The sequence below is a fragment of the Pseudophryne corroboree genome, chromosome 4, assembly GCF_028390025.1.
Source record: "Pseudophryne corroboree isolate aPseCor3 chromosome 4, aPseCor3.hap2, whole genome shotgun sequence".
Taxonomy (NCBI): Eukaryota; Metazoa; Chordata; class Amphibia; order Anura; family Myobatrachidae; genus Pseudophryne; species Pseudophryne corroboree.
Window position 1 is genome coordinate 754,109,423 of NC_086447.1, and position 24,378 is coordinate 754,133,800.

Below are 24,378 nucleotides of genomic sequence, written 5' to 3' on the forward strand. Positions count from 1 at the left end.
GCTTCAGTCACAACAAATAGCCCCCTCTTGTCGTGCCAGGTCCCAGGTGTCTCAGCTGCGCGCCAAGGGTCTTTCTTGCTTAAATGTGCATCTTACATAAATAAAAACAGTCAGAGTAAAAATGACATAGCTAGATTCCACTGATCAACTGATGTGCGACATTTGTACGTGTGTGTATGACGGAATATGTGGAAGAAGTACTGCGATACAGCAGTCGCAGCTTTCCCTTACACTTAGTTCTGCTGTGCTTCAGCTGAAACTTTTGTATGTTTGTAAACCAATTACTGTGCATCTGAAGTCTCTAGTACACTCTCACGATGCGAATAAGACACCAAATTGAAAGAAACTTATGGTAAGCTACTCTTCTTGGAGCGTCTCCGTTGCACCAGGCGTCTCATGCTGTATGGTGTATAGACATTAGGTGTAGGACACATACATAGATCTGGTAACACTACCGATACGACAATAACATGCACAGCTGCACAAATGCAGAAGGATGGTAAGATCTCGCACATTACAGAATCCTACACTAGACACAGAAGAGTAATTACTCCCGGACTATGACCAAAGGGCTAAATATCTTGCAAAAAAGAATCTTAAATGATTAAGTTTCATATGAAAATGTAGTGCAATGGGAATGCGTCCCTTACCACTGTCTGGAATCCAGATTTTTAAGTTCTCGCAATAACTTGGAATTCTTCTTCAGTAGATGGAAATTTTTCCTGTAGAAAGACACTGGTTACATCTCTGTCCTGTACATCATCAAGTCAACATTCGCTAAGGTAATGTAAACTAAACAATAATGGCAATGAACAAAATAAAACTGAGGCAATGGTGTATAATAGGCGCAAGTATTGCTGACATATATATAAACAGCATGTGTCCGCTTTTTAAATATTTTAGAAAGAAACTATTTATGCCCATTTTGCCAACAACTCTGCATCAGAAACAGTGTGTCTATGGCACAAAATCAGTGCTGAAAGTAGGGTGGTATGGGGTGGTACCATTAAGAAATATGATGGTGGTACGCAGTACCACCAGCCCACCGCCGGTGTAGGGTCTCTGTCCGCAATGATCAAGCAACCCCTGGCAATGAGCAAGAAACCCCTGACAATGAGCATGTAACACCTGGCAACGATCAAGAAACCCCTGGCAACAAGCATGTAGGGTGGGAAGTCCTACTGGAGGCATTGTGTGTGTAAGAGGCACTGCAGGGGGCATTATGTGTGTAAGTGACACTAGTGAGGAATTATGCGTGTAAGCAACACAGCAGGGTGCATTGTGTGTGTAAGCGGCACTGCAGGGGGCATTATGTATGTAAATGACACTAGTGGGGCATTATGCGTGTAAGCAACACAGCAGGGGGCATTGTGTGTGTAAGCGGCACTGCAGGGGGAATTATGTGTGTAAGTGACACTAGTGGGGCATTATGCGTGTAAGCAACACAGCAGGGGGGGCATTGTGTGTGTAGGCAGCACTGCAGGGAGCATTATGCATGTAAGCGGCACTACATGGGGCATTATGTGTGTAAGCAGCACTAAAATGCCATGGTGGGGGAGGGGGGGGGGGGGAGGGGGGACGGGAGAGAGAGAACGGGACAAAATGTAGAATTACGCCACTGCATGTTTAGCGTTACCCAGAACTGCCAGGAACGTTGGAGCTGCCAGGAGAAGATGCAGAAAGCTGCATCTTTTGCCATGAAACTCATAGCAGCAAGTAAATAGAATCCTTACTGTGGGGCATAATTTGTAAGGGGAATTTTTGTGTGTGGGACATAAATTGGTGTCAGTGGCATAACTGTGCGTGGCATAATATGTAATAAGCATTATGGTGTGTGGCATAATATGTAATTCTGCATTACGGTGTGTGGCATAATGTGTAATGGGCATTACGGTGTGTGGCATAATGTGTAATGGGCATTACAGTGTGTGGGATAATGTATAATAAGCATTTCGGTGTGTGGCATAATGTGTAATAAGCATTACGGTGTGTGGCATAATGTGTAATAAGCATTACGGTGTGTGGCATAATGTGTAATAAGCATTACGGTGTGTGGCATAATGTGTAATAAGCATTACAGTGTTTGGCATAATGTGTAAGGGGCATTACGGTGTGTGGAGTAATGTGGCCATGACCCTATTGTCATGTAGCCACTCACCTAGTTTCAGGTGACCACATCCCCTCATGACACGTGACCACGTCCATTTTTACTATCAGTACCACTAAGAAAAAATTTCTACTTGCACCACTGCACAAAATGGAAGCAGAAGTTTTCTGTAACCCACAGCAATACAAGTGCTGCCATAGACAGAAGACTTTGATATTGCAATAACATATTCCCTGTATCTACATAAGCTTAGACACGCACACAAAGGGGCCGATTCAGAGATATGCGCAGCCACGCGTCTGTACACAGTGACCGCATTCATCTGGTCTGCGTATGTGCACCGGCCACAGTTCGCGTGTGCGACCCTCCTCCTTGCGCCACATCCTGGCAGGTTGTGGCTGCAAGGTGATTGACAGGGGCGGGCATTCGGGGAGGGGGGCGGCATTTGAGGGGCGTGGTGGCTGAAACGGGGACGTGTCACGAGCATTTTCAGGGCAGCTGCGCGACCTCACACGAAGGCGCTCCAATAGAAAAATTGGCGGCAGACTGCCTAGCAGGTCGACCTCTTATCGATGAGTCTGAAAATAACATGGGGAGTCATCGTGAGGCTGCGCCACACACAAACGCTGCGTGGCCTTGCCCTGTGAAGGGTGCCCCCCAGCAATGTTAGGAGATGGACGCAGATCTTACTGCGGGAAGCAAGATCTGCATCTATTTCTGAATAACCTACAAAGTATGCATTTCCAGTTTTCCTCCAAAGTGCATCAAACACATGTATTATATTTCTTAAGGGTGAATTATACTTTAGCATAGGGTTTGCATACAATACATGTTAGGGTTAAAGGAGTTCTACAATCAAAATGTAAATTTAAGTATTCAGCAGCTATGTAATAAAATATGTATCAACATCTGCATAGTAGCTCATCTGATGCATTTTTTGGTACTTTATTTGCAACCGCTATACACGTCTGAAGCTGTCTGGACCAATCGTAAACAATGGAGTGTCTGGGCAATTTGGACATTTATCGGACTGGTTATATCTGCCTTTAGATCTTAAAGTCAAACAAAAATGAGAGGGCTTTATACATACCTCCTCTCCCAGGAGTTCATCCCCAAATCATTCAACAGTAGTCTACAGAAATAGAAGGGTGCTTGAGGCTCAGCAGTGCTGGGTTCTTCCTGACATGAGACCTTAATGCTGGGGTCACAGTTACAGCTCTCTATGTGATAGGCCTCATTGGTCCTTTGTCTTGTGATTGCCTCTATAATCTGCTCCTCTTGCTCTTTGCTCATTCCAACGGGAGGTAATGCAGGTTCATTCAGCTTAAGCTCTGGATGTTGTAGGCACTCTGGATTTATGCTGCCAAGTTTATCCAACAATGTGTCTAGGGCGTCCACTCCTTCTACTTCTATTAAATCCGGTTGTTCCACATTTGGAACATTGTAATCCTGTTGCCCGCTTTGCAGTTTTCTTTCCTTAGTGGCAACTGAGGGGCATTCTAGTGGCCCATACATGATGCCACCATCCCAAGAGTACTTTCCCGAGATATCTCGGACTATTATCCGTACATCACCGGGCACCACTGTTGGGTCCCTCCCAAGGGAATTTTCAGAAGGGATTTGCAGATAAGAAATAAGAGCACTATCGTTAAATACAAAAAGCTGCAAATTAGGACTTCTGAACACATCATTTGAAAGTTCTGATGTCTCAACATACGGGTTATCATGGTTCTCACTGATCAAGCTGTGCAATATAGCTGGGCCACCACTCAGGGGATAGTGTCCTAGATGGTTGACAAGCTGTGTCATAACCATACGTGCAGTTAGAGGAATTAGCTCCAGGTTCCTCCTTTTTTTCCCTAGAAGAGTGAAAACAATATTATAGGATATAGAACACTTTTACTATTGATAAATTAACATTTGAACCCTTCAATCACGAAAGCATATTATTACAGAACCACAATTCCTCTAATGCAGTGCGGCTTATTTTATTAAAATACAAATTGCTTGCTTCCACTGGTTGCTATGAGTTACAGTACACAGTCCCATTGTACTAGAGAAGCCCCAATGAATGTGCAAAGTCACACTGTACGTGGATTCCTTTCTAAACATTAATGTTAAAGCCTCAAAAACATTATTCAGGTCAACTGTACGGTAAAACTGTTTACTGCAGAAAGCAGGACACGGATATCGCTTACAGCGGCACAAAAGCACTCTTGATTATTTTGTGCAATTTTCATTATGTTAAATTTGTTTTACAAAACCATCAACATTCTAAATGTTTACTATAATTGTCTGTAACAACCTGAAAAAACTAAACAAAAAAACATTTCTATGAATTTAGACAGAAAAGTACATGTACTAAATTAGTTCCCTTTTCGGAGAAAATATTCTAAGTAATTTCTGTAAGCAGGGCATAATGCGTTTATTTTAATATTGGAGAAATACACAGTATCGCAACCCCTGAGCTGCCCACAATGGACCAGTGTAACATTCAGTACTTATGGGAGACCAGAAAGACTCCACCTGACACATGCTCACCTTCTGCCACTGTTAGGAGATTGCTGAAGTCAGAAGTGGAAAAGGGAGGCGGAGGCTCTGAATTTCTCACGTTCCCCAGCGGCAGAAATGGATCATAATCCATGGAGGAAAGGTCAGCCAGGCTTAAGATATACTGGCTTTGTTGGGTGTATGTGTTGGAGCCACACACACAGCAGTGCAGAACCTTATAATGAGAATAATTACAGTATTAATAATAAACCAGCAAAAAATACACATTGAACATGTTATACCATGATAAAAATAGGATTTTAATACCTACAGGTAAATCCTTTTCTCTTAGTCCGTAGAGGATGCTGGGGTCACATCAAGAACCATGGGGTATAGACGGGATCCGCAGTAGACATGGGCACTTTAAGACTTTGAATGGGTGTGAACTGGCTCCTCCCACTATGCCCGTCCTCCAGACTCCAGTTATAGGAACTGTGCCCAGGGAGACGGACATTTCGAGGAAAGGATTTATTGTTAAACCACGGTGAGCATCTTACCAGCTCACACCTCAAGCATGCCGCAGAACGTGGCGTTCCACAGAATACAAGTCAACGGCATGAACAATTTGCAGCACCTGGCTGACAAGAACAGTAACACAACCTGTGTGTAACCACAAATAATCACTGCAGATATAGTACATACTGGGACGGGCGCCCAGCATCCTCTACGGACTAAGAGAAAAGGATTACCGGTAGGTATTAAAATCCTATTTTCTCATACGTCCTAGAGGATGCTGGGGTCACATCAAAAACCATGGGGTTATTCCAAAGCTCTAGAATGGGCGGGAGAGTGCGGACGACTCTGCAGTACCGAATAACCAAACGTGAGGTCAACCTCGGCCAAGGTATTAAACTGTATTACTTAGCCAAATTGTTTGCTAAAAGGCTGCTCGGCAAACTTACAATGCCGAGACTCCCCGGTCAACCGCACCGGACGAGCCCACCTTTCTAGTAGAATAGGCATTCACCTATTTCGGTAACGGCAATCCTGCCGTGAGATGAGCATGCTGAATCGTACCACAGATCGCGCAACGGTCTGCTTGGAAGCAGGACACCCAATCTTGTTGGGAGCAAACGGGACAAACAGAGCCTGTGTTCCTAAACGGAGCCGTCCTGGCGACATAAATTTTCAAAACTCTGACCACATGCAGAGACTTCGACTCAGCGAAGGCGTCGGTAGTCACAGGCACCACCATAGGTTGGTACATGTGGAAAGAAGAAACCACCTTCGGTAGAAATTGTTGACGAGTTTCCAACTCTGCTTTATCTTCATGGAAGATCAAATAAGGTCTCTAGTGAGACCAGGCCGCTAACTCAGACACTCGCCTTGCGTATGTCAAGGCCAACCCGACGACCACTTTCCAAGTGAGGAAATTCACTCCTCCTTACTTAAAGGTTCAAACCAATGTGATAGAAGGTACTGCAACACCCCATTTAGATCTCATGGTGCCACTGGGGCACAAATGGAGGTTGGATGTGCAACACGCCCTTTACGACAATATGAACTTCTGGAAGGGAGTCCAATTTATTCTAAAAGAAAACCGCTAAGGCCGATTTTAATTGAGCCCAAGTTTAGGTCCGCATCCACACCTGCTTGTAGAAAATGGAGAAAACTTCCTAGCTGAAAACTCTGCCGTAGGAGTCTTCTTGGATTCACACCAAGAAACGTATTTTCTCCAAATACGGTAGTAATGTCTAGACGTTACCCGTTTTCTAGCCCGAATAAGTGTGGAGAACTAATTCCATGGGAATACCCGTACGGACTAGGATTTGGCGGTCAACCGCCATGTCGTCATAGCCGCGGTAAGACCTAATACACGCACGGCCCCTGCCGCAACAGGTCCTCGCGCAAAGGAAGAAGCCAGGGATCTCCTATGAGTAATTCCTGAGATCTGGATACCAAGCTCTTCTTGGCCAGTCTGGGACCATGAGGTTCGCTCGAATTTCCTTTTTATGATCCCAGAACTTTTGGAATGAGAGAAACCGTAGGGAATACATATACCGACTGAAAACACCCACGGTGTCACCAGTGCATTCACTGTTCCTGTTTGAGGGTCCCTTGACCTGGAACTCTGAAGCTTCTTGTTGAGACGAGATGCCATCATTCCTACTTGAGGAAATCCCAACGACATGTCACCTCTTCGAAGACTACTTGGTGGAGGTCTCCCCTCTCCTGGATGGAGATCGTGTCTGCTGAGGAAGTCTGCTTCTCAGTTGTCCACTGGTCTTGGAAGACAGGATTATCCTCCGGTGTATGTGTTGGTGGGAACCGGACCACTTGTCCAACAGGCCCCACTGGAACACTCTGGCATGGAACCTGCCAAACTGAGTGACCTCGTTGGCCGCAACTATCTTTTCCAGCAACCGAATGTATTGATGAATTGACACTCTTGCTGGTCTCGGAATTTGTTTGACCAGACTCTGGATCTCCAGAGCCTTTTCCCCTGGAAGAAAAAACTCTGTAGTTCTGTGTCTAGTATTATTCCCAAAACCGACAACGGCGTCGATGGGACCAACAGTGATTCCGGCAAGTTCAGGAGCCAACCATGTTGTTGAAGAACTGTCAGGGAGAGTGCAATGTTTTGCACCAACTGGTTCCTTGACCTCGCCGTTATCAGGAGACTGACCCAGTACGGGAAAATTGTGACTCCTTACTAGCGACGGAGAACCATCATTACCGCCATCACCCTGGTGAAAATCCTTGGAGCCGTGGACAGACCAAACGGCAACGTCTGAAATTGGTAATGACAACCCTGAATACCAAACCTCAGGTAAGCCTAATGAGGAGAAAAATGTAATTAGGCCTCCGTTATGTCTACTGAGACCATGAAAAAAAACTCCTTTTTCCAGATTGGAAAACACTGCCCTGAGAGATTCCATCTTGGATTTGAATTTCTTTAAGTAGAAATTGATGGATTTCAGATTTAGGATTGGTCTGACCGAGCCGTCTGGCTTCGGGACCACGAAGAGGCTTGAATAAAAGCCTTCTCCCTGTTGTGACAGGGGAAACCAGGCCAATGATCTGATCCTGATACAACCTTTGTATTGCGTCGCATACTACCTCCTCGTCCAGAGGAGAATCGGTAATTTGAAAAATTGGTGAGGGGAAACGTCTGGAAACTCCAGTATGTACCCTTGGGACACTATTCGTAAAAACTCCCGGGTCCAGGCCCGTTCCAAGACTGACTGAAGAGTTTTAGACGTGGCCCCACCAGTGTGGGCTCCCGCAAGAGAGTCCCAGCGTCATGCGGTGGATGTGGCAGAAAACAGAGGATGATCTCTTCTCCTGTGATCTTGAAGAGGTTGCGGACCTCTTCCCTTTTATCCTTCCTATACCTGCAAAGAAAGAGGAATCTGTATCTATTGGGCCGAAATGAATGCATCCGACAATGATGTGTCATCATCCGTAGTGAGGGAACATAGGGCAAGAAGGCGGACTTACCAGCGGCAGCTGTCGAGATCAAAATTAACTAGGCCGTCACCAAACCAGGCTTCACCTTCATAGGGAAGAGACTCCCCTTCTTCTCGGAGTCAGCATCAGCATTGCATTGGTGAATCCACAACGCCCTCCTAGCCAAGACCGCCATGGAATTGGCCCGTGAACCCAAGAGTCCTATATCCCTTGCAGTCGCACGAAAGTATGCTGCAGTGTCCTTGATATGACCCAACATAAGGAGTATCCCATCTCTCCCCAGGGTATCTACATCGGATGACAAGGTACCCGACCATATTTTAATACTACTACTCTCCCATGCGCATGTAATGGCAGGACTAACTAACGTAGTCGTGGACACATAACTAGAATATAACGTAGCTTCCTGCATACGATCCACTGTATTTGTGACAGGGCCCCGTGCAGAACAGGGGGCGACTCACACTTTATTCTGTCCGCGGCGGGAAAAAAAATAAACAATCAGAATCTTCATGAGGATTTGAAACCATATTGTCAGGGCTGACCCAGACTTTCTCACACAGAGCTCTCAGCACATGAGAAGGAGTAACGATACCTCAGCTTTCATTCTAACTTTATATATACATACACAATTATATAATAAGAATTTACTCACCGGTAATTCTATTTCTCGTAGTCCGTAGTGGATGCTGGGGACTCCGTCAGGACCATGGGGAATAGCGGCTCCGCAGGAGACAGGGCACAAAATTTAAAAGTTTGACCACTAGGTGGTGTGTACTGGCTCCTCCCCCTATGACCCTCCTCCAAGCCTCAGTTAGGATACTGTGCCCGGACGAGCGTCCACAATAAGGAAGGATTTTGAATCCCGGGTAAGACTCATACCAGCCACACCAATCACACCGTACAACTTGTGATCTGAACCCAGTTAACAGTATGATAACGTAGGAGCCTCTGAAAAGATGGCTCACAACAATAAACAACCCGATTTTTTTGTAACAATAACTATGTACAAGTATTGCAGACAATCCGCACTTGGGATGGGCGCCCAGCATCCACTACGGACTACGAGAAATAGAATTACCGGTGAGTAAATTCTTATTTTCTCTGACGTCCTAGTGGATGCTGGGGACTCCGTCAGGACCATGGGGATTATACCAAAGCTCCCAAACGGGCGGGAGAGTGCGGATGACTCTGCAGCACCGAATGAGAGAACTCCAGGTCCTCCTTAGCCAGGGTATCAAATTTGTAGAATTTTACAAACGTGTTCTCCCCTGACCACGTAGCTGCTCGGCAGAGTTGTAATGCCGAGACCCCTCGGGCAGCCGCCCAAGATGAGCCCACCTTCCTTGTGGAGTGGGCATTGACAGATTTAGGCTGTGGCAGGCCTGCCACAGAATGTGCCAGTTGAATTGTGCTACAAATCCAACGAGCAATCGTCTGCTTAGAAGCAGGAGCACCCAGCTTGTTGGGTGCATACAGTATAAACAGCGAGTCAGATTTTCTGACTCCAGCCGTCCTTGAAATATATATTTTCAATGCTCTGACAACGTCCAGCAACTTGGAATCCTCCAAATCGCTAGTAGCCGCAGGCACCACAATAGGCTGGTTCAGGTGAAACGCTGATACCACCTTAGGCAGAAAATGAGGACGCGTCCTCAATTCTGCCCTGTCCGAATGGAAAAATTAGATATGGGCTTTTATACGATAAAGCCGCCAATTCCGACACTCTCCTGGCTGAAGCCAGGGCCAGTAGCATGGTTACTTTCCATGTAAGATATTTCAAATCTACCGATTTGAGTGGCTCAAACCAATGGGATTTGAGAAAATCCAAAACTACATTGAGATCCCACGGTGCCACTGGGGGCACAACCGGGGGCTGTATATGTAGTACTCCTTTTACAAAAGTCTGGACTTCAGGAACTGAAGCCAATTCTTTCTGGAAGAAAATCGACAGGGCCGAAATTTGAACCTTAATGGACCCTAATTTGAGGCCCATAGATAATCCTGTTTGCAGGAAATGTAGGAATCGACCCAGTTGAAATTCCTCTGTCGGGGCCTTCCTGGCCTCACACCATGCAACATATTTTCTCCAAATGCGGTGATAATGTTGTGCAGTCACCTCCTTCCTGGCTTTGACCAGGGTAGGGATGACCTCTTCCGGAATGCCTTTTTCCCTTAGGATCCGGCGTTCAACCGCCATGCCGTCAAACGCAGCCGCGGTAAGTCTTGGAATAGACACGGTCTCTGCTGAAGCAGATCCCTTCTTAGAGGTAGAGGCCACGGATCTTCCGTGAGCATCTCCTGAAGTTCCGGGTACCAAGTCCTTCTTGGCCAGTCCGGAGCCACTAGTATCGTTCTTACTCCCCTTTGCCGTATAATTCTCAGTACCTTGGGTATGAGAGGCAGAGGAGGGAACACATACACTGACTGGTACACCCATGGTGTTACCAGAGCGTCCACAGCTATTGCCTGAGGGTCTCTTGACCTGGCGCAATACCTGTCCAGTTTTTTGTTGAGGCGGGACGCCATCATGTCCACCATTGGTCTTTCCCAATGGACTACAATCATGTGGTGAACACTGCTGACAGTGCTATCACATGATTTTCCGCCCAGCGAAGAATCCTTGCAGCTTCTGCCATTGCCCTCCTGCTTCTTGTGCCGCCCTGTCTGTTTACGTGGGCGACTGCCGTGATGTTGTCCGACTGGATCAACACCGGCTGACCCTGAAGCAGAGGTTTTGCCAGGCTTAGAGCATTGTAGATTGCTCTTAGTTCCAGTATATTTATGTGAAGAGACGTTTCCAGGCTTGACCACACACCCTGGAAGTTTCTTCCTTGTGTGACCGCTCCCCAGCCTCTCAGGCTGGCATCCGTGGTCACTAGGACCCAGTTCTGTATGCCGAATCTGCGGCCCTCTAACAGATGAGCACTCTGCAACCACCATAGCAGAGAGACCCTTGTCCTTGTCGACAATTTTATCCGCTGATGCATCTGCAGATGCGATCCGTACCATTTGTCTAGCAGATCCCACTGAAAAATTTGTGCATGGAATCTGCCGAATGGAATCGCTTCGTAAGAAGCCACCATTTTTCCCAGGACTCTTGTGCATTGATGCACAGACACTGTCCCTGGTTTTAGGAGGTTCCTGACGAGTTCGGATAACTCCCTGGCTTTCTCCTCCGGAAGAAATACCTTTTTCTGAACAGTGTCCAGAATCATCCCTAGGAACAGCAGACGTGTCGTCGGGATCAGTTGGGATTTTGGAAAATTCAGAATCCACCCGTGCTGTTGGAGCACTACTTGAGTTAGTGCTACTCCGACCTCCAGCTGTTCTCTGGATCTTGCCCTTATCAGGAGATCGTCCAAGTAAGGGATAATTAATACGCCTTCTCTTAGAAGAAGGATCATCATTTCGGCGATTACCTTGGTAAAGACTCTGGGTGCCGTGGACAATCCAAACGGCAGCGTCTGAAACTGATAATGACAGTTTTGTACCACGAACCTGAGGTACCCTTGGTGTGAAGGGCAAATTGGGACATGAAGGTAAGCATCCTTGATGTCCAAGGACACCATAAAATCCCCTTCTTCCAGATTCGCTATCACTGCTCTGAGTGACTCCATCTTGAACTTGAATTTTTGTATGTACAGGTTCAGAGATTTCAGATTTAGAATAGGTCTTACCGAGCCGTCCGGCTTCGGTACCACAAATAGCGTGGAGTAATACCCCTTTCCCTGTTGTAGAAGGGGTACCTTGATTATCACCTGCTGAGAATACAGCTTGTGAATGGCTTCCAATACCGTCGCCCTGTCTGAGGGAGACGTTGGCAAAGCAGATTTTAGGAACCGGCGAGGGGGAGACTTCTCGAATTCCAACCTGTAACCCTGAGATACTACCTGCAGGATCCAGGGGTCCACCTGCGAGTGAGCCCACTGTGCGCTGAAATTCTTGAGGCGACCCCCCACCGCCCCTGAGTCCGCTTGTAAGGTCCCAGCGTCATGCTGAGGCCTTTGCAGAAGCCGGGGAGGACTTCTGCTCCTGGGAAGGGGCTGCTTGCTGCAGTCTCTTACCCTTTCCTTTGCCTCGGGGCAAATATGAATGTCCTTTTGCTCGCTTGTTCTTATAGGAACGAAAGGACTGCGGCTGAAAAGACTGCGTCTTTTTCTGCTGGGAGGGGACTTGAGGTAAAAAGGTGGACTTCCCGGCTGTTGCCGTGGCTACCAAATCCGATAGACCGACCCCAAATAATTCCTCCCCTTTATACGGCAATACTTCCATATGCCGTTTGGAATCCGCATCGCCTGACCACTGTCGTGTCCATAGACTTCTTCTGGCAGATATGGACATCGCACTTACTCTTGATGCCAGAGTGCAGATATCCCTCTGTGCATCTCGCATATAAAGGAATGCATCCTTTAATTGCTCTATAGTCAATAAAATACTGTCCCTATCCAGGGTATCAATATTTTCAGTCAGGGAATCCGACAAAGCCACCCCAGCACTGCACATCCAGGCTGAGGCGATTGCTGGTCGCAGTATAACACCAGTATGTGTGTATATACTTTTTAGAGTATTTTCCAGCCTCCTATCAGCTGGATCCTTGAGGGCGGCCGTATTAGGAGACGGTAACGCCACTTGTTTGGATAAACGTGTGAGCGCCTTGTCCACCCTAGGGGGTGTTTCCCAGCGCGCCCTAACCTCTGGCGGGAAAGGGTATAACGCCAATAACTTCTTTGAAATTAGCAGTTTTTTATCAGGGGTAACCCACGCTTCATCACACACGTCATTCAATTCCTCTGATTCAGGAAAAACTACAGGTAGTTTTTTCAGACCCCACATAATACCCCTTTTTGTGGTACTTGCAGTATCAGAGATATGCAAAGCCTCCTTCATTGCCGTGATCATATAACGTGTGGCCCTACTGGAAAATACGTTCGTTTCTTCACCGTCGACACTAGATTCGGTGTCCGTGTCTGGGTCTGTGTCGACCGACTGAGGCAAAGGGCGTTTTACAGCCCCTGACGGTGTTTGAGACGCCTGTACAGGTACTAACTGGTTTGCCGGTCGTCTCATGTCGTCAACCGACTTTTGCAGCGTGCTGACATTATCACGTAATTCCATAAACAAAGCCATCCATTCCGGTGTCGACTCCCTAGGGGGTGACAGGACCCCACTAGCCCTTTGGGGAGACAGAGGGAGAGTTTGCCAGCACACACCAAAGCGCTATAATTATATAGGAACAACCTTATATAAGTGTTGTTTCCTTATAGCTGCTTAAATATATATAATATCGCCAAAAAATGCCCCCCCCCCTCTGTTTTTTACCCTGTTTCTGTAGTGCAGTGCAGGGGAGAGCCTGGGAGCCTTCCTAGCAGCGGAGCTGTGTAGGAAAATGGCGCTGTGTGCTGAGGAGATAGGCCCCGCCCCCTATTCCGGCGGGCTCTTCTCCCGGTTTTTCAGAGACCTGGCAGGGGTGAAATACATCCATATAGCCTCATGGACTATATGTGATGTATTCTTTTTAGCCAGAAAGGTATTAACATTGCTGCCCAGGGCGCCCCCCCCAGCGCCCTGCACCCTCAGTGACCGCCGGTGTGAAGTGTGCCTGAGCGCAATGGCGCACAGCTGCAGTGCTGTGCGCTACCTCATGAAGACTGAAAAGCCTTCAGCCGCCGGTTTCTGGACCTCTTCTTACTTCGGCATCTGCAAGGGGGTCGGCGGCGCGGCTCCGGTGACCCATCCAGGCTGTACCTGTGATCGTCCAGGTGAGTTCACTTCTTCTCCCCTAGGTCCCTCGTTGCAGTGAGCCTGTTGCCAGCAGGACTCACTGAAAATAATAAAACTATCAAAACTTTTACTCTAAGCAGCTCTTTATGAGAGCCACCTAGATTGCACCCTGCTCGGACGGGCACAAAAACCTAACTGAGGCTTGGAGGAGGGTCATAGGGGGAGGAGCCAGTACACACCACCTAGTGGTCAAACTTTTAAATTTTGTGCCCTGTCTCCTGCGGAGCCGCTATTCCCCATGGTCCTGACGGAGTCCCCAGCATCCACTAGGACGTCAGAGAAATATATATATATATATATATATATTTATATATATATATATATATATATATATATACACATATACACACATATCCACACATAGACCCTTCTGTCAGGAACAGCCAGAGTCCTCAGTGACGTCTTCCATGTGTACTACTCATGTACTGAATGCTCTTTTTTTTTTTTTTTGCGGATCTAATCAGGAAACATTATGGTCTACATAGGAAACAGTATTCGTGTCAATATCAGGGAGTAGTAACTGGGCAAAATAAAATTTTTGCGACCCCGAGGGGTCTGAGGGAAATATAGCTATGAACATGACATCCTCCATAGATATTTCTACGTCTGTGTTGGGGACACGAAGTTATTCAACCTTACTAACTATATATATATATATATACAGTATATATATATATATATATACACAGTATATATATATATATATATATATATATATATACACATTTTTTTTACCCAGTCAGATATTGGTGGTGCCTACATGGCCACCCACACACGTCTGTGTCCCTAATATTGTTTTCTCTTGGGAAAAACATTCAGCCACCGACGTGTCGACACACATGTACCAAGTACCATCAGGAGCCAGCGGTGCCGACAGGGTCACTCCCACAGCCGTTTGTGGGAGGAGCACTCAGCCTCAGACATGCCACAGTAAAGTCTGTCAGAGAGACACAGAGGAAGATTGCCAGCCCACAACCCAGCGCCTAATCACCGGTTCTGAAACACTAAGGAATGCCCCAGACCTGCAGCGCTTTTATATTACATTATTACATATATATGTATATATATATATATATATATATATAGATTTATTGCTGTGCGCCCCCCCCCCCCCCCCGTTTTGCACCCTGATATTTATTCAGAAGTGTGAGGAAGGACCAGCGTGTTTGCATAGAAAATGGCGCTGAGCTGTGTGAGCTGAGGACTAAGCCCGCCCCCACAATGGCAAGCTTCAGTCCCGCTTTTTTCAACTAAGTCTTTATACTGGCGGGGGTTAGGACAGTCCCCTCTTGCCAGTCTTATTTTTGTGGTTTATATGCTGCCCAGGGCGCACCCAACCATCTCCCCCCCCCCCCTCCCTCCCCCCCGCGCCCTATAGTGCTGTTGTATAGTGCTGCTGTGTGTGGGAGCATGGCGCACAGCGTGCGATCGCTGTGCGGTACCTCATAAGCCGTCACTGAAGTCTTCTTTTCTTCTTCTACTCACCTGTCTTCTGGCTCTGCAAGGGGGGTGACGGCGGGCTCTGGGAACGAGCATCTAGGCGTACCTAGCGAACAGACCCTCAGGAGCTAATGGTGTCCTGTAGCCAAAGAAGCAGAGCCTTGAAACTCACAGAAGTAGGTCTGACTTCTCTCCCCTAAGTCCCACGAAGCAGGGAGACTGTTGCCTGCAGTTCTCCCTGAAAATAAAAAACCTTACATAAGTCTTTTCAGAGAAACTCAGTAGAGCTCCTCAGAGTGCATCCAGTCTGCCTGGGCACAGATTCTAAACTGGAGTATGGAGGAGGGGCATAGAGGGAGGAGCCAGTTCACACCCATTCAAAGTCTTAAAGTGCCCATGTCTCCTGCGGATCCCGTCGATACCCCATGGTTCTTGATGGGACCCCAGCATCCTCTAGGACAATTGAGAAATGTATGATAACAAATGGTCATCATGCTGATAAAAGATGCTACACATTCACAGAGGGGAGCATTCAATTCATGTCGGATCCTTTCTGACGGAAAGGATCCGACGTGAGTATTCAATGCCCGGCCAAACCCGACAGTTCTGACCTGTTCCCAACAATGCCAATCCGACTTTTTTTAAAGTCAGATTGACACTGTCGGAAATGGGGCTAAAACCTGTCGGATTTGGCCGTGCTTCCAACAATACACGTGGTGTTTTCCGACAGGGGTCAGGATTGAATAGGTCGAAACCCCTTCCAACCTAAAACAGGCAGAAACTGCCGTCTTTCTTACAAGACGGCAGTTTGTGACTTCAATTGAATACCCCCCATAATAGGAAAATAAATGAACTAGTAAGCTTCTTAAAAAAAAAAAAAACTGGTAGACAAAGTAACTACAGCTTTTTCAGTTACAAAAGCATTTCACCAAACAAGTAATTATGAAACTCTCCATCTGACCTGCACAACGAAAGAGGTGTAGCTAGAATACTCTGGCTATGTATAGACACTGTCGCTGTCTTCACCGTGGCACAAAAAGGCAAATAAACAACTTACATACCCTGTAAATGTAGTCAAGCAGGGTAGGTTTTGGTGTATGTGTCTCATCAAGGGGAAATGTGGATATATGTTCTAGCAATGTTTGCAGAGGAAGAGCCATGCACCAGTCCAGCAGGCACAGCAACAGAGACACTATAAACTGAAAAATAATAAAAATAATTACATTTTTACATATATATATTTTATTACACAGCAACAGAAAGATTAACTAAAGGGGAGTATCATTATCAAGGCGAGAAATTGAAAGATAACACACTGGATTAATTTGCACCTCAAAATGTGTGGTATTAAATCAGCAAAACTGAAATAGAAGGACAACAGCGCATTGTTCTGCACCGTTCCGCCGTCAGGGCAGTCATCGCGGACACACCGATCAGCCAGTCGCAAGACACTTTTGGAAACCACATAGCTTGGCAACTTTTAAATACCATATTATTGTGTGCCAGTGGATTCATAGACCGCACACTCTGGTCCAAAAGACCTTAATGAACCTTTGGGTATTGGCTGCTTCCTCTGGTGGATTAATACATACTTTTGTAGTTACTTTAAGTTATTATTATAGTAGATGTTTTGATATTACCAGCAATTGGGTTGTAGTAGTTCATTTTATAACTGTACATAATGTGTCTATAGGACAAGAGAATTCTGTCCTTAATATGGTCATCAGAAAATAATACCCCTACCTCCAGCGTTAACAGTCAATCCTTTAGCCTTTCCAACTTTGCATTTCACTTTCTATATTCCGAATATTTTGAATTTCTATGTTGTACCATCAACAAACAATATATATGTAGCATTACAAATTGATATATATATATATATATATATATACACGTACATACACAAACAAACAAACAAACACATACATACATACATATTTATATACACACACACAATCTGTAGGAAGGACTCATCTTGCAGATATCATGGTACAAATGGATGGTTTAAGCTCTTTACATTTTATTGTTGGTGTACATTATTCTTTTTAATACACCTCCTTCTCTTTGAAATATAATTGCTTGCATTAGGGAAGCCTTATATCACAACTGTGATTTATCCTTGCTTTCAGCTATGAATTCCAACATTAAACATTCTGAAAACAAGTGATCATTTAACAGTTCTATATATTCCGCAGCAGTTTCCAGATATTTGGCCATTTACATTAGTCCCTACCCCAGCTGAGCTTACAGTCTATATTCCCTACCACATGTACATATATATATAGCAGTGACATCACTACTACCCAAATACTGTATAACTCTTACAGGATATTTTACATATACTGTAGTGATTTCATTTGTGTGTTACACTTTCCTAGTTCAAAAGGTAAGTGTTGGTAAACTAATCCCATCAATATAAATTGTTCGTGAGCCCTCTTTGTTTATTTAACGTATTGTCAGAAATGGCTTGACATACAGAAGAATTACCTTTTTATCGGTCTCCACTGAAGAATTTTCTGCACTTGGGAGGAGGAATGAAATAGTTGCAACCAGAATCTAAGAGGAAGAAAATAAAGGTATATAATACAGGTTGAGTATCCCTTATCCAAAATGCTTGGGACCAGAGGTTTTTTGGATATCGGATTTTTCCGTATTTTGGAATAATTGCATACCATAATGAGATATCATGGCAATGGGACCTAAATCTAAGCACAGAATGCATTTATGTTTCATATACACCTTATACACACAGCCTGAAGGTCATTTTAGCCAATATTTTTTATAACTTTGTGCATTAAACAAAGTGTGTCTACATTCACACAATTCATTTATGTTTCATATACACCTTATACACACAGCCTAAAGGTCATTTAATACAATATTTTTAATAACTTTGTGTATTAAACAAAGGTTGTGTACATTGAGCCATCAAAAAACAAAGGTTTCACTATTTCACTCTCACTCAAAAAAGTCCGTATTTCGGAATATTCCGTATTTCGGAATATTTAGATATGGGATACTCAACCTGTATATAATAGATGATAAAGGCTAGGGCGGATTAAGCCTCAAATAATTAAATATTTGCTTAACATTGCACCATGAAGAAAAAATAAAGCAGGCCCTGATTGGAGCCATCTTATTTTGTTTAAAAATATCATAAACCGTGCATCATGTGTATATGTTAGTACTGAAAATTGGTTATTTATATAGAGATTTTCTCCAGTATGACCCAAGGCACTAAACTAAAAGCATTATGTCATCACTTACTGGTTTATATTTTTTTACTAAAGGTTTATACTTTTATTGAACAGTAGTTTTGGTGTTTCAGAGACCTGCATAATAACAAGTTAGTTGTAATGTCACTTGTTGTCATATTAGTTGGAGTCTACTGGAAGCCATGCATGCTGCCATATCCCATGCAATATCAGGCACTTGGCTGGATAGCACAGTGTGTACGGCCCTACAACAGTTATTAATATTAATGGTACAGCTGTAAAGTGATTCAAAGGTAATGATAGATGGCTACTGACAACCTGTGCATGCGATCTTTAGCCAACTGCAGTAATAGGTTTCAATAAAGGCCTAATTTAGTCATTTCAGATTTAGGAAATTAAATCCGTCTCCTGGCACTCAATGAGAGATGGGATCGGCATCCCAATGTCACTGGAATATGTAATCAGGTTAGCTCGTTATATAGCGCAATAGATTAATAGAGGCTTGCTAATGTAAAGCCTCCTCCTATAGACTGTATACAGTAGGGCCACAGCACAAATGTAAGGAATTGCAGCCTAAACTCCATTTGGTGAAGATGTGCTTATATTCATGCAAATGCACCCATTACTTTGGATGTGCAGGTCAGGATCGTGTCATCAGTGCTGTGCAAAGCTTTGCCTCGTCTGATGGGATGACTGAGGCGAGCCTAGGAGTGCTTTGCTGAATGTGGGCCAGCCCTACATCCAAAAATAAGGATTCATTTGAAATTAGATTATTTAAATTAAATTCAAGAGGTAAAGCAGTGTTATTTTTGGGGTTGTTTAGCATGGTGTCCTGGAGTTTTGTTTCTCCCAGTAAAGATACGTCCGCTACATTCCTTGGACGCGGTGGACAGCAAACATCACCTTAAACATTCAATGGGAAACCTACTACACATTCCAGTCACACACATTGGGAAGAAAAAGCTATTTTAGAGACCAATGATATTAAACGAAAGAAAATCCTTAAGCTTCCCCACTTAATTTAGACCTAAATGAGATTGGAACAAGTAGAACACTGGGGAAAAATAGATGGTAAAATGAATGGAGCAGCGCTAATATAGCAAATAAATGGACATCGCTCTTTCCTCTATGCACATTTGATGTTGGAGCCATAGCCCTGAAAATGTGGATGCAGGCTGACCTTCCGGGGGAGATAACCAGAGTCGCCCCTTAAAAAACTGGGTGGTTAATCTGGTTTACTCACTGATTTTGGAATGGATGAGTCTTATTTCCTCAATAGCATTTTATTACCGAAGTCAACAATAACTATGAATCAATTTATACTATAACACAATATACTGGACATGCCAAACACATTCAAACATAATCAACCAAATCCAACACTATGCTTAGGTAACAAGATAATGTACCCATTTCCCTCATTGTTCTGTGGACCCCAAGACTTCAGGCTCAGAATATTAACTGTATGTTCCCAGTTGGTAAATAATCTAAAAAGGTTTTTATTAACCAGCAAGAAAGCTCATTATGCACAAGAGCACTAGGATACTCATGTGGCAGTCCAGATAGGAATCAGCAATCCCTATTTTGTTAGTTACACCACCCCTATATAACTAATAGCAAATGAACCCCTATGGGCGGATCTGAGGTCTATCTAAGAGTATATTTTCTATAGCTCTGTGACATCTAATAGACTCAATGCCCAAGATAGACTATTATACACATATAACCCACCTCCGTGATCTTTCTGGACAAAGGCAGCTCAGGATTCTGAAGTTCTCGCCAGTATGAGACTAAAAGCTGAAGAACATCACAGGCCACCTGAGCAACGTTTTTGTTAGAAAACTGTAAGGTAAAAATAAAAACAGTATGTTATTAAACCTGCAGCGTATAATAGTTCAATATATAGGTAACTAGTAACAATAACTTGAACAACAAAACATTTATAAAACTATTCCACATGTAACGAAGTAGAAAAGGCAGTATGGCCATTAGTAACCAAACATTTCCATTCTTTTCTTATTTATAATATTTAAAATGACAATTATAGGAAGACTGATACACAAGTAGCTGGGTAAAAAAAGATTTGTATGTCCCCCCATAAGTGAAGGGCATTTTCAATGAATTACAAGAATTAGTACTGACTGCACTTTCTAAACTGTAAAAAAATTAAAACATTTGGGGCTGACCAACAAATTCCCTGCATTGAAAGGCTGGATAGCTGCTTTCAGAGTAGGCAACAAGCTGCTGTTTACACATATCTCTAGCAGAGCTAAAAGAAGTTTTGATTAACTATTACAATTCTTCAAATTACTGGTCCCTATTTCTTCAAGATTAGAAGAAAATGTAAATTATGAAATATGGAAAGTGTCTTACATCAGTTATAATGCTTTAAAAAAAAAAAGGTAACATAGAATGTGACGGTAGATAAGAACCACTTGGCCCATCTAGTCTGCCACTTTTTGTAATAAAAATAAAATACAGTAAATGGATAAAAACAAAGCCATTTACTGTAAAATTGCATTACATTTACAATAATCGCACTGCTAACTGCTGTGTTACATAGAGCATGACAGACTGAACGCGTATGGACTAGACTGCTCACAGCTTTCAGGAAGTGATGTGACCTCAAAGCACGGGGAGATGTAGCTGTCCGTGGTACTGAACACAGCACTGCTATCAGTAAGGCAAGCAATGAGCAATACACATGGAAAGCTCAAAGCTGTTTACATCTGCCTGCAGTAGAATGCCTGGTAGCAATACAGTGCAGAAAATGAAATGCATAGGTTATACATACACATGCACACAGCAACCATTCATTCATGTTAACAAAAGGTATTATGCTTTCTTCTTTTCAATGACATACACAGCTGTTAGCCATTTAACCACAAAGTCTCCTCAGTACATGATGCTTGAACATCATGGCGCACAAAGCATAAACTGGATGTGCTCTGTTTAGCACAGGTTACAGCACTGAGAGCAAATCTCGTATACAAGTCTGTTCTTTTGTTACAAATTCAGGGACCCTTTAATCTTGCCTGCCAAAGAAATGTATATAATGAGAGTTGTTTTTCTTTCTCTCCTAACAATGTTTACACATTTCAAGCATACAATCTGAAACAGAACCACATAGGTTTTTTTTTAGAAAGAAAACAAAAACAGACAAAACAAACTACTAACCAACCAAACGATAACACACAGAAAAGAAGATTTTGTAAATAACTTTATCTTTGCCTGGTAGTCTGACATAATTTAAATGATAAACATTATAGAAAAGGAGGTATAATTCAACCATGCACTGTGTAAGGTGTAACGTTAAGTCAAGAGGTAGTCATGTAAAAGGAAACAGCGACAGCGAGCATTATCCAATGGATCCCACATTTGGTATGTATAATGCTTATGGGTAGTTTAGAAATTATTAAAGTTTCACCACAACATATATGAAAATTTTTAAGTAAAAACAGAAGCAAGATTCAAGTTCATTTGCGTATTGAATACACTTTGTTCTTGAACAGCTCAGGCCTAGAAGGTGGATGATACCACTGTTATAAGAACGGTCAGTCTTTGAGAGGTGTCAGATCATTGGCATGCAGGATGGTGCAGTGTCTATCCAAGATCTTGGAATGGACAGCAAACAGTACCCGCATTGTGCATATGTGGTATGAGAACTGACACCCAGTCAGAAGCCTGGGACAGTGGCAAACAGAAAAGTTATACCAGATGGGAATTGCAGACCGAACAGCAGCAATTGAGCAAATCCATTCTGCACGAACACTTAAGATAGCAAAGTGTACGATAAGACCCAGTCTGTGCGATGTGAACTTGTGAGTGCATAGGGTTGCACATTCGTCTTCGGGGATAGATATCGTTACTGATTAGAGTAGAAAAATATGCATACAGTAGTTTGGGTCTGCACAAGGTCTGGAGAAAGGTCATCCACAGACAACTGTTAAAAGTTGTAAGCAATCAATCCCTGGTGTCATGGTTTGAAAAGCTATAGCATATAAAAGCAAATCCCGTACAACATGACCACTGAATAATATGTACACAGTGTGATATGCCCTTCTGTCATGCCCTTCATGAGCACAACTGAAAACCAGCTTTTCCATGAAGATCGTCTGCAGTCAAACAATGCTGCCATCTTCAGAGAAGCTCTTCAGAGCATCTCAGCTACCTATGTGCCATGTCCCTGGAGCTAATGCCAAACACTTATGGACATTATTGGAAGATGAGTGGATTCTATCCAGCGGAAACTATGCGTTAGTTGACTTAAAACAGTAAACTTGTGGAATGATATCCCACAGTAAAGTATCCAGTCACTCGCTGACTCAATGCCACATCGAACTCAAACTTGTTACACCAGTACTAAAAGACTTTATATCAATAAAACTTGTCCCAGAGCCTTGTGCATGATATCATTTGTATAGCATGTCCGTGTCTTCCATTGTGCCACATTTGTTTGCAATCTGACAATGTCTATATGATGTTTAAATTTCCACTTTCCCAAAGATGAACAGAGACATGCAGCAGAATCTTCTCTCAAACCAAGAGAACAAAACAGAAATAGATTGCATTCCTATCCCATCTTGTGGGAATAATGCCACAGCTTGCATTCATGAGTCTACTTTACTACTTTAGGTACTACGGAGGCGTCAAAGTATACATACAAGTCACAAGATTAGGATTCCTCCCAGCTCTTAATATGGATAAATTATCTTTACTACTCATTTACTAATAATTATAAACACACCGGACAAAATAAAATGGAATGTGGAAAGACAAGTGGTATAAGTCCAACAACGTGGGACATGAACATGCTTATATATGGTGACACGAAGGGGTATATTCAGTTAGGGTTCTGGGAATTCGACTTGTCGAATAGTACGTGAATCGGCGGTATAGCTGCAGATTCACGTCCTTTTGAGGGAAACTGGGCCAAATTCGACAGGATTTGGCCCCGTTTCCGACCATCTCAGTCCGACATAAAAAAATGTCGGACTGAGATGAGGGACCTTAGAGGAGGAGAGGGGGGAGAGCCACAGGGAGATGGAGGACAGCCGCGGGCATACAGGGGAGAGCAGCACTACAGCACAGCGCTGCAGCAGGATGTCTCACAGCCGCGCCACTCACGGCAGCGTCCACCCGGCTCCAGCAAGTGAGGTCACGCTTCCTGGAGCTGGGTGGACACTGCCCTGAGGTCAGGCGGCTGTGAGACATCCTTCTGCAGTGCTGCTGTAGTGCTGCTCTCCTCCGTCTGTCCGCGGCTGTCCCCGCTGGTCTCCCCCTCTCCTCCGCTCACAGCTCTCATCTCAATTCGACTTTTTTAAAAGTCGAACTGAGATGGGATTGAATAAGGGTTGTCGGATCCATTTCAACAAATGCATGTCGGAATGGATCCGACCCTAATTGAATATACCCCTAAAATTATTGGAAGATCATTGTGAATGTCTGAGGTGTTGATACATTGCAAATTTGTTGAGATATTGTTTCTTTTTCAGGTGGAACCAAGGGTCGAACATGTGACGTAACTGAGTGGCAAAAGGGAGACAATGTTTTTGGTCGTGAGCATGGCCATAGCCTGGAGGAGGTGGTGGCGTTTGTTGGTGTGCTCTCGTAGACAGTGAGTAGTATCCATCTACAGTGGAAGAAGCATGGACACCAAGAATCTCAGCAGCAGACAGTGGCCAAAAGTCGATCATGAAAAATTGGCAGCTCATGCAATTAGGGCGCCTAGCAACCACCAATCGGTTCCAAACGTACCAGCAACAGTACAATGGCTGACCCAGCCAAACAGTGCCAAGGTCCCAGATCTGGCACACTGGAGGGCATCATGAGATGTGGCATGTCATGCTCTACAAATTGTTACAAGCCTTT

General features: G+C 44.2%; 1 protein-coding gene across 3 annotated transcripts in view; it reads right to left on the bottom strand.

The window, feature by feature from the left end:
- RALGAPA2 (Ral GTPase activating protein catalytic subunit alpha 2) overlaps positions 1-24,378 on the bottom strand; it is a 605,428-nt gene that overhangs the window by 260,278 nt on the left and 320,772 nt on the right. For all 3 annotated transcript variants that reach the window (XM_063918174.1, XM_063918175.1, XM_063918177.1), the window contains 6 exons: positions 20,239-20,349; positions 17,780-17,848; positions 16,354-16,491; positions 4,649-4,832; positions 3,198-3,966; positions 651-722 (listed from right to left, as the gene is read on the bottom strand). In XM_063918174.1, coding sequence (XP_063774244.1) covers positions 651-722; positions 3,198-3,966; positions 4,649-4,832; positions 16,354-16,491; positions 17,780-17,848; positions 20,239-20,349 — 1,343 coding nt within the window. The remainder of the gene's footprint in view (positions 1-650; positions 723-3,197; positions 3,967-4,648; positions 4,833-16,353; positions 16,492-17,779; positions 17,849-20,238; positions 20,350-24,378) is intronic.